Here is a 10,797-nt window from a genome sequence, read left to right as displayed (position 1 = left end):
ACTGAATTCTCTCACAACAACAAAGAAAGTATAAATTGTATGGATAAAATAGCAAAATTTAACTTTACCTTATGTGCATCAATTAAGACAATTCCTCCTTTTTCAAGTGGCTCCTTTGTACCGATCAACAATTTTCCATCTGAATAGCCAACTGCAAATGGTCTGTCTTCACTGAACCAGGCAAGGCATGTGACAGACACTAATGAAACAAACAATATAAATAATACATTAATTATAATCAGGGATCCTGGTTTTCCCCGATTTAAAAATAAATAAATAAATTGTAAATTCTCTGATGATGATAACCCCAAAGTCTGAGAGTAAAATGAGGGATCCCTCACTCTTCTCCCCACCCCCACAACAGCTCCCCCAGCCCTGCTGGTGCCCTTCACCCTGCACCACACCCCCAGCCTCCCTGGGTGCAGGCTGCCCCCTGCAGACTCAGGCTCCCACCTTGCTGCCCCCCCCAGGGCCTCCACAGCCCAATGGGTATGACTTATCACTACAGGGAAGACTGGGGTTGCATAGGTAGGCTGTTGGCTGCTACAAGCTTCGTGCTGCCCTGCTGATGTATCCCCTGTATGCGCGGTTTATGCCCCTCATTGCTGCTGTGCAGGCAGGGGACATGTTGCCAGGATAGCACAGAGCTCACAGCAGCAAGGACATCCCTGCCTGGCCCCGCTGTTCCCTGCAGCACGGGGTCCCGCCCACTGGATTGTGGAGGCCCCAGAGGAGGGCAGCAGGGTGGGAGCCCGCGCCTGAACCAGGGAACCTGTGCACACCCCCACCCTGTGCATAGATCTGCGAGACATGGGTCCACCCTGTCCCCCCTGGGAGTACATGCAACAGTGAGAAGCTGGCCCCACCCCTCCCACCCCCTGGATGAGCTGCCTGTGGCCGCATCTGGCTCACTACCATGGTGCATTATGGCCCCAAGCCCCATGCACTGCTTGCCTGAACAGCAGTCCCAACCCTGCCCAACTCCCTCCCTCCTTATGGGGGCCCTCAATCCTCTCTCTCCCCTCATCCCAACTTACCTACAGGAGCTGCTCTCCAGGCTGCCTGGCTACCATGTGTATACATAAACACATGGCACCACCTGCCTGATTGCCCTCCTCCCACTCCCTCCCAGCCTTCTGCAGGGTGGAACTGCCAGCCTCCAGAGAGCTTGTTGCAAAACTGCAAAATCTGCAGGTTTCTCTGTTAAAATGAGAAATCTGTGTTTTCCTTCAGTAAAGGGGAAAATCCACATTTTCCCCCATTCTCCCATGGGAAATGGAAAACCAGGATCCCTGATTATAAGCAAAACTGCTCACCTTGAACTTAGGTTTCAGATCATCTTGTAGTGTAATTTCAGAAACCCAAAACTGAATGACAATAATGCAGCACAGTGATAGGTAATGTATCTTTTAACATTTTTTTAGATGTCTATAACTTTACATACCTAAGCACCACTGGAGTCATACATTTCTAACCAAGTTATTTTAGAGACAAACCAGAAAAGCTTGATGTAGACACTTGGATATAAATGAAACTCTAAAGATACAGGCAATCCCTGCTTAACACTGCTTCGCTTACCACTATTTTGCTATAATGCTCATTTTAAATTGATACCTGATTTCACTTAGCACTCAGTGAGTTTCGTTATAACGCCTGTGGTTGCCATCTTGCGTCATTCAAAACAACTGCGGTCGCCATCTTGGGTCGTCAAATACTTTCAGTTTTGCTTAACACTTCTTCTGCTTAACGCTCTGTTTTTCAGGAACCAATTAAGAGTGCTAAGCGGGGGTTGCCTGTATTACCCCACTAGGGTGGGCAACATTAGGGACAAGCTCCTTATTCAGCTACATAACAATAGAGCAGCCAGACTGCTTACTGTACAAGTAATAAGTTGAGGGGTATAGTCTACAGAGAGAGTCCCCTATGAAGTCCATGGGTTTTATTTAATATTGAACCACAGTTCACAAAAGCACTACCTAAAGGAAGTATTCAAGTCTAGTAAGCCATTTGTTCAGCAGGCACTTGCACAACATGCACCAGGAAGGATAATATAAGTATACTTCATGATGCTTTAAAAACAAGTGTAGAAAAATCCTAAATGTGTGGCAATTTAGAAGTATTGGTATTATCACCTACCATCCTTTCTGTAACAATGCTCCAGTTCTAGTCGGTGCATGGTTGAAACGTCTACAACTTCAATAAGTCCAAGAGATCCATCCATGCGACCTACTAATAACACTTCTGGATTGTCTCCTGTCCATGTTGCAATTGGCACTTCTTCTGGCCAAGCTAATGCAGATACCCAGTGTGGTTGAAGATCTAGTAGTCCCTTTCCTCCTAAGAACCAAAACATCCCTGTTAGTATAATATTTCATTTTTCTTCACTTTAAAAGATCAAGGACATACAACAACAGTGAGAAGCTATGTATGCAGATAGGACATATACTACTGATAATTATAATAACCTTTGAATGTACATAAAGAACACTATTACAAAGTAACCGGTTACTAATCTATACAAAAAGCCATAAGTCCCTAAAAATTTTTAAATTAATTATTTTAGTAAAAGTCGGAAGTTACACTTTGTGAAAGCATTCAGATACCAGTGCTGTTTCCTGTGCATTCCCACTAACCGTTTAAATGGAACAACACACTGAACCAAGTGTTTGACAGCTACTTAATTTGTTAAAAGACCTTTCCTATATGGATGGTCAAAAATTTTAAGTAGCTTTCTGCAAGCCTAGAGAGACAACAAAATTGAAGTCGAGAGAATTTGCAACCATCTAAAAGAATAACACCCTTTATTCAAAGTTTTTTTCAAAGATATGGAGTAATCTGGGTGCAATGAAAGAACAATTCAGTTTGGATTAAAAAAATCTCTATCTATAGGTACTTAGAAATAAAAATATTGTAGTGTAGATATCTTCTTGGTCGTTACCTTAAGTCTTCCACTAACAGAATAATCATAATCACAAACAATCCAACTTAGAAATTTATGAATTCTACTAGGCAACTGCCTGTCAGGAATGACTAAGGGGAAGGAAGTGTGTGGGGACAGAACCCTGTGCCCCCACCGTCCAGGTCTGCTCCCCCTTTACCTCCTGCTGCTTGGGATCTGGGCCTGCTGCCCCCACTCCCCGCCTCCAGGGAGCAGGATGGGGGTGGGATAGGGGCGCAAGGCTAGATGTTTATCAGCCAATCAGAGCAGGAATAAAGCGTTACGGACAGATAGACTGAGGCTTTTATAATATTAGAATTCTTAGCTGTATTACCATATTTCACTGTGTAGAGGTAGACAAAAACTGGGCTTCAAAACTCTGCTCATACACTGTGAAATATAGTATTTGTCTCTAGGCTTTTCCAGTACCTTACTCCTCCAAGAGTTAGTCAACTTCTAACTTCCAGCCTTTATGTATTTATTACCATGTTATTCCCAGGTGAGGGAATTCCCTGTTAGCTTAAACAGTTCTTTGCCCTCCTTGCTGCTAACCATTGTAGCAAACATGTTTACAATTATATTTAATCTTGGCCCCTCCTTTAGTGAAGCAGAACAAGCCAAATCATCTCCTCCTTTCTGCACCTGTTCCTATTTGAATATATCTATCTTGATGTCTTGCTTATTAAAAAGTATATTATAAACTATAAATGAAATAGTATTTACAGGCAACAACTGCTATTGCAGTGGGAATCTAAAGTCCTATACTGGTAGTTTGCTATTTTTGATCAAGGTTTATATTATACTTCTTATGCTGTAACACACACTGAAGAAAGGAAAGGTACTTAGACAGGGGCAGGCCAAATTTGGCCTACAGCGTGATTCTGTCCAGCCTATGGTGGGTCCTTTGGCCCTGTCCACCCCAAGTGCAGGGGGAAGTCTGGACTGTGGTGCATCTGGCCAGTCCCACCACTCCTGGGTGGAAACATGCTGCCTGGCACAGCTAAGCCAGGTGCAGCTTGCTGGCATGCTGGGAATTGTAGTCCACAGGACCAGGCAACAGGGCAGCTGGAGTCAGCTTCCTGGCAGCCCACACCACTGCTGCTCAGGAGCAGGTGCATGCCCTGCCACTACCAGCCCCAGCACCACTGACAAGGAACCATGGCCCATCCGTCCTACACCTGCCACCAGGGGCACCAGACAGTGGCGGGGTGTCCATAGAGACTGGTTCCACAGCGCGCTCAGCCAGGTGAATTGGATGGAGCCACTGGTGGGTGGACAGCAGCATCCGGGAGTGGGATGGGCAGGTGAGGCTAGGATCACAGGGGAGTGACTGTGGGGCTGGGGCCAGGGGCAGAGCTGCAATCTGTTCTCTGCATGTCCCTGCGACAGGCAGTGGTTCTGCAGGCAGCAGCTGTGCTCAGCCCAGGCCCACAGAACCAGCGACTGTCACAGGGACATGAAAGGAGTGGGTTATGGCTCTGCCCTGAGCCCTGGCCCCATGCCTCACCTGGTTCATGCTGTGCCTGCTCGCAGAGTGGCAGCACAAAGTGGCCCCGATGGATGATGACTGGATTAGGCCATGCTGCCTGCATGCGTCTGTGCCGGAGTGGGGGCAGTGGGAGCTGGGTCACAGGTGTGTACTCTGCCTCCCTCTCCTCCCCAGGTCAGGCCAATTATGATCCACTGGGGCTGCCCCACACTGCTGGACCCCAAGCAGGCACAGTGCGAACCAGGCACCTACAGAACTCGCACCCATTGCAGGAATATGTGAGGAGTTGTCCATGGCTCTGTCCAGGTCCCCAACCCAGTGTTCCCCATCCTAGCTGCTTGTTCCACCTATAAACCTTGTTCCCCACCGTCCTCTGCAGTCCCATCCCAACTGCCTAACCAAGCGCACCCTATCCGGGGAATCCTGGACCAGGTCTCGATGGAGACTCCGCTCTCCCACCCTCTGTATCCCTGGTGGTAGGTGTGGGGTGGATGGGCCCAGGGCCAGATAGGTTCGACTGACTCTCCCCTCCACCCAGCAACAGCTCACCAAAACTACTAAAAAGGCTTTCAGCCCAAATAATGCACACCGCTGTACTAAAGTGACATTGGTTTAGGTAGGTTCACAGGACACAATGAAGGAAGGCAGGAATACAAACTGGAAGGCAAGCATGCTAAAATACATTTATACAAGGAATGCCATATCTGTTCTCTCATAACTGTTCCTGAATTAGATTATACCACTAAAAATACAAAGTAATACATGGATCATACCATTGACTTGCCATATGTTCACCATCTTTTCCAAAGCTCCAGCCAGATACTTGCCACTGATGCTCCAACAGACAAGAGACAATCCAGAATCAGTGGGTGATCCCAGACTGTCTTCTGAATCATTTTCACTACAACACAATAGCATGGTGCTTTTAAAGAGGGCAATTGAAAACTGAAGCAAATGAGGAAAAATGATCTTATCTATCACTGAACTCCAAGTCTTTTCTAGAATTTCCTGGCTATTACACACATGCAATAAAAGCATTTTCCTGAAAACTTTTAATTCCATTTGACCTCCAGTAAAAATGTTAGAGACATATTAATTATCTCTGCAGTTAAAAAGTTGAAACTAGCTTTCTGTAATAAAATCCAATTCTGACTACCTCTGACCAGTTCAGGCTGTCGCAAAGTTTGTCTTATGCAGAAGCAGAATTTCTGGGAAGCCTGAATGAAATCAAAGAGGTTTGTCAGTAGACATAAGAACAAAAAAGCAGCACTTCTTTGATTGATAGCCCCATGATTAAGGCAGGTTTCCACTGGTCTATCATAGTAAAACTATTTTAAATCTGCTTTACCAATTTAGCAGGATCACCTCACTACAGAAGAACTGTTGAGGTTAGCAGAGAAGCTTTTACAGCCTCCACTCTCCTGTGACTACCACAAGGGACATGATACCCAACTGTTATATTGCCTGCTAGAGTTTTAGGGGATAGACCTCAATAGTGACACAAATACTGTGATTTATTCTTATGCTGCTAGGTCAGTACAAGTTTGTCTGTTTCTGTACTGACTCCAAAAGATAACCGTTTCCTTTCATGATTTTTAACATCCATCCAAAACAATTAACAAACAAAGGCTGTACTTTCATTTGCATATTTAATTATATAAATCAGAAATGCTCTACCTGCCAGATCTGGCCCACAGCAGTGTCATCCAGCCCACTCCCCTACTGCCAAATTTCTGGACCTGCTGCCAAATTTCTGGAGAAGCCCTGGCCCCTGTGCGCTGGACAGGATGATGAATCCTGGCATGCAGGGCTGGACGAGGGTGGCACTGGGTCCCAATTCCTGTGTGTGGGAGTAGGAGGGCATAGGGCCAGGTCCCCAGGCTCCTGGGATCCAATCCCAACATGTGGAAGGTGGGAGAGAGTAGTGCCAGGCCTACAGACTGGCCCTACACCATTTATCTGGCCTGCAGAGCCAAAAGGCTGAGCACCCCTGATATAGAACAGGCATGTCAAATTCATCTGGCCCCAAGGGTAGGATGAGTGGTTCAGGGCCAGTCTGTGGGCTGAATGAATGGCATGTGGCTGATCCTGTGGGCCAGATCAGGCCTATGGACCCATCTCCTGGGTCCTGGACCAGCTGTGGCAGGGACTACATGCAGCATCTGAGTCCACTCCAAACCTGGGGCCAGCACCAGCAGATATCTGTATAAGTAGGATTATTGTAACATGTGTTTTGCATAAAATATTTAACAGTAGTACAAGTGTAAAGTTGTGAATGTACTGGATATGACACATTTCAAAATGAAGGAATATTTCATAAAAAGTCAGAAGGTCAGCAAAATCCCTCTTGTGTAAAAGGGAAGCCGAATATGTAGATAATTCTTACGCACTTTTAGGAATGTTTAGAAATAAATTGTGTTCTCAAAAGTTATGGAAGTGTGCCTTCTACCCAAGTCCTTAAAAAGGCACCTCAGTTTTAATATTCATCCCCACAAATTGAACACATACTGAAAACAATTTATTTTAGAGGCACTCTAAAATGTTGGCGTCTCAAGCATTAAGGGGAACATTTGTGGTTGAAAAAACGTTTTGTGGAAGACTTTTTCCAATTCTAAATTTTTGTTCCCCTCCTTAAAAAGGCAAATAACTTCCCTTTTCAAACATTCTGCATCTAAATGCAAGCAATATATAACTTGTCAATGCTATTATTATGTAACTAGATGTTTTATGTACAAATATACCAAGGTTACAGTTTATTACTCTTTTTAATTGGGAAATTAGTTGTTTGGCTGTGCTTAACTAATTTTCTTATGAAACTAAAAGACAAGATCCATCTGTCCAAAGACAGACAGACAGACAGCACAACTGAATATAGGCCTGCCATTTAAAGCTGCTTATTTTAAAAAGTTTGAGAACTAAAAACATTTACATGTGACAAAAAGGGGATGGATCAAAGTTTGAACTACTCTTAATCCCTAATGAAACTAAAGATACCTAGGAAAATGGATGGAACAGAAGAAAAATCTGGATTTTAATTTTGAAAATGTAATACAAAGTTTTCAGAGCAAGGAAAAAGAATTAGGATTCAACTGTGTATGTAGTTGCAGATCAATTGTCTGTGCATTAAAACAATAACTAAAATTAACCAATGAAGATGCAGAGTCAAAAAAAGGACAGTAGCTAAATTGTGAAAGTAGCTAAAATTAAGGCTAGATTTCCTTCATTAATATTATGAAAAATCTTTCTTAATTAAGCAACAAGGAAACATTTTCCTCCTCCCATCTCTGAACTTCACAGCACTCTCAGATCAAGCTGTCCACCTCTGCAGGCAGGCCAGCAAGTACTGGACAAAGAACCAAACTTGGTATGATCAGAACTGAAATTAGTATCACGCTTTCATAAAGAAACTACTTACAATTTGTTGAAGACGCACGTTTGTTGCAATGAATATTGCTTCTTTGTAACATTCCATACTCTTATTGTCCCATCATTCCCATTAGTTGCCAGAAGTCCCTTTTTGTTGCACCACACACAGGACATGACCTGCAAAAATTAAATTAGCATTAAACAATAGAGTTTAAAATTTAAGCCAAAAAATAGTTTTCCCATGCAACCCCTTGAATTTTTTAACTGATTTGAGCAAAGGGATTAGCAATATTGTTGAAATAAATTATACCAAGTGGAATCTAACAATGTCCAAAATAAAATACCCTTCATGGTACAATTTAAGATGATTATTTAAGTTGCTGGAGGGCAGAAGGGGATGGGGCTGGGAACACCACAATATTTGTAACTATCATTCACAGGCCACTCATGAGCTTATCTTTTATGACAGAACAAATTAATAGTTTTGTTCTTCTTTAAGCAAAAATATAAAAGAGAAGATGTGTAAATTCAGTCAGTTGAATTATTATTACTTTATTAAATAACATTTCCTGATTTATCCACAAAAAGTTTCAAAGGACCTAATTTTCAATTAACTCTGTGGGTGGATTCTTGCCTCTTCATGGAACGCCAGCACAGCTGAAAGTGTTTGCCTATGAGGAGATGCAGTCTCAGGACCAATACCTAAATTATCAAAGCTTCCATTGTGATAAGGAACTACAAGTGAACTTACCTCCATACTCCCTTACTTCTCATTTAATTTTTTTTTCTTTTTTTGTAATAAGTTATGGTAATAACTTACTATGACCGCCCCTCTATTTGTTTTGTAGAAAAATGGAGTAAGGGACAAAGTACCATAAAGTCTTAAATTTTAAACATCTGTAGCAACAATAAAATCAGTAGCTGCAGGCCAGAATCTCTTATAAAAGTAAGCTGTTCTGTGGATGAGAAAAAAAAATACTGAAGAGTGTAATGTGAAGAGGAATCTTGCTCACCCTATTCTGATGAGCCTCCAATTTTATGAAAGAGCATTTTCGCAGATCTCCTCCCATATCAGCAAGAGTCTGAGGACTAGTTTGGTTGTCTCGATCATGTGCTGCAAGAGTTCGCACAAGCTGCTGCGCAGCCCACTGTCTATGTTGTGAGGACAACCTTGAAGAAAGGCAGCAAGCTGCTAGTGCATTAGCCAGCTCCAGAGGGCCTACAGCAGAAGGATCATAGGAAGGATGGGCATACAAATGGGCAATTAAACCTGCTTAAACAAAACAATGAGATGATGCTTAAAATCAGTACCAACGTCATTAAACAAGCCAAGTGTTAGCTATAATTTTCTGAAAGACTAATTCAGCAAGATTTTTACAAAAATGTTGCAGGCATCTTAAAAAACTTGGGGGAAAAACTACATATACCAAGAGAATACAAACGAACCTTTTCCCATTTTCATTTCTCCCCAAAAAGTCTTTTAGAACCCACAGAATAAGAGCCTTTTAGGAACCCCTATAGACATTCTGGTAGAAGGGTGATCCACACAATCACGCCTCTTCCCATGCCACATTGGAGGTGTGAATATGGGATCCAGCATCAGCTCCAATCTTACCTTACTGCCAGTACAGGGGAATCTGGGATTATGATCCCAGGCTCCTCCTGAACCAGCAAGTAACAAGCTCCCACAGCTGTAAGCCCCATAGCTGATGAGGCTTGTAGTGGGGGCAGCATTCCACAAGCTCCCTTGGCTGCAAGCCTTGCCACCTGCAGGGCTTGCAGCTGGGAGCCCTGTTAGCTGATGAGCCTCCCAGCCACAGAGGAGCACCTGGCCACGCATTCCACATTTTGTGGAATAACTCTGTGGCTTATTCCTTTTTCTGTCATGCCATTAACTGATTGAACATGGGGCTGGGTCACAACTTAAGATGCGATTAACCAGTTAATCATGCCTTAAGTGGCCTTAAAGTATTTTAGACAAAGGATGAAACTGATTCTGTTAAGGTCAATAATAAGATCCCCACCAACTCTGGTGGGACCAGGATTTCATCCTGAAAATAAAGATTGGGTCTTTAAAATCTGTATTGTGAGCTGAAAGTATAAGCTTGTGGATGTATGGGTCAAACTGGCACTCAACAAGATACTACACAGGCATAGGGAGCCAAGCTAGTACACCATGACAGAGGATAAGGGAAGACGATGCATTTTGAACTGCAAACAGGATGTCAAATAGGATTTTTATAGCTAATCTAGCAAATAAAACTCTCCAAAATTTACTATAAAACCACACTAGCTTTCTTTAATAAAATCCAATTCTGACTACCTCTGACCATTTCAGGCTGCCACACTAATCTTTATTCTTTCATGAAAACACCACAATTATTATAGATCTATGGTTAGGACATTTAGAACCTTATATGTGTCTAACAAGACTTCTGTAACTGGTGGCACGTGAAATACTAAAGACAAGAACAACTGCTTTTAGCATGATACCTAGACAATCGGAAATTGGTTAAATGCCTCCTATGAAAAAGGTAACGGCACACAGCACATGCTGAAAATGAGGCAATTATAGTTACACAAATCTAAAACAGTTCACTTTGTCACTGAAGAAATAAAAATATTGCAGGAATGAAGATATCCAAGAAATGTCTTCACATATCTCTATTACCACATTGTAGAGGTAAAATAAAGGTTGAATTTGTATTAGCTGCAGATTTCTATGCTTTTGAATGTTTGTGGGATTTCTGCAAATGGACAACAACCTAAAAATGTCATTTTACCCAGAAGTCTGCATTTCCTATCATTATAGCACCTAAATGAAGCAGATTAATAAAACACGTTTACAGTAGTCTTCATTTTGTTTTGTGCATTTACTAACAATATGCACATTAAAAGTTTCATCAATTGAATAGCTTTACTTGTAAAACTCAAAAAAGAAGCAGAACCTTTAAAAAGACATTAAATTGTATTCCTGAATTTGGAGACTGCTCTCTTAGAAATC

At 42.6% G+C, this 10,797-nt stretch overlaps 1 protein-coding gene across 6 annotated transcripts in view; it reads right to left on the bottom strand.

Annotated features, from left to right (window-relative positions):
• Nucleotides 1-10,797, bottom strand: part of HERC1 (HECT and RLD domain containing E3 ubiquitin protein ligase family member 1) — a 163,961-nt gene that overhangs the window by 27,715 nt on the left and 125,449 nt on the right. For all 6 annotated transcript variants that reach the window (XM_019533386.1, XM_019533388.1, XM_019533389.1 and 3 more), the window contains exons 51-55: nucleotides 8,807-9,012; nucleotides 7,843-7,970; nucleotides 5,201-5,328; nucleotides 2,137-2,337; nucleotides 69-199 (exon numbers count right to left, since the gene is read on the bottom strand). In XM_019533386.1, the coding sequence (XP_019388931.1) occupies nucleotides 69-199; nucleotides 2,137-2,337; nucleotides 5,201-5,328; nucleotides 7,843-7,970; nucleotides 8,807-9,012 (794 nt within the window). The remainder of the gene's footprint in view (nucleotides 1-68; nucleotides 200-2,136; nucleotides 2,338-5,200; nucleotides 5,329-7,842; nucleotides 7,971-8,806; nucleotides 9,013-10,797) is intronic.

The sequence above is a fragment of the Crocodylus porosus genome, unplaced genomic scaffold (genome assembly GCF_001723895.1).
Source record: "Crocodylus porosus isolate Cpor-Errol unplaced genomic scaffold, CroPor_comp1, whole genome shotgun sequence".
Classification (NCBI taxonomy): Eukaryota; Metazoa; Chordata; order Crocodylia; family Crocodylidae; genus Crocodylus; species Crocodylus porosus.
The sequence above is the reverse complement of the archived record's forward strand: the minus strand, read 5'-3'. Positions and strand labels throughout refer to the sequence as shown.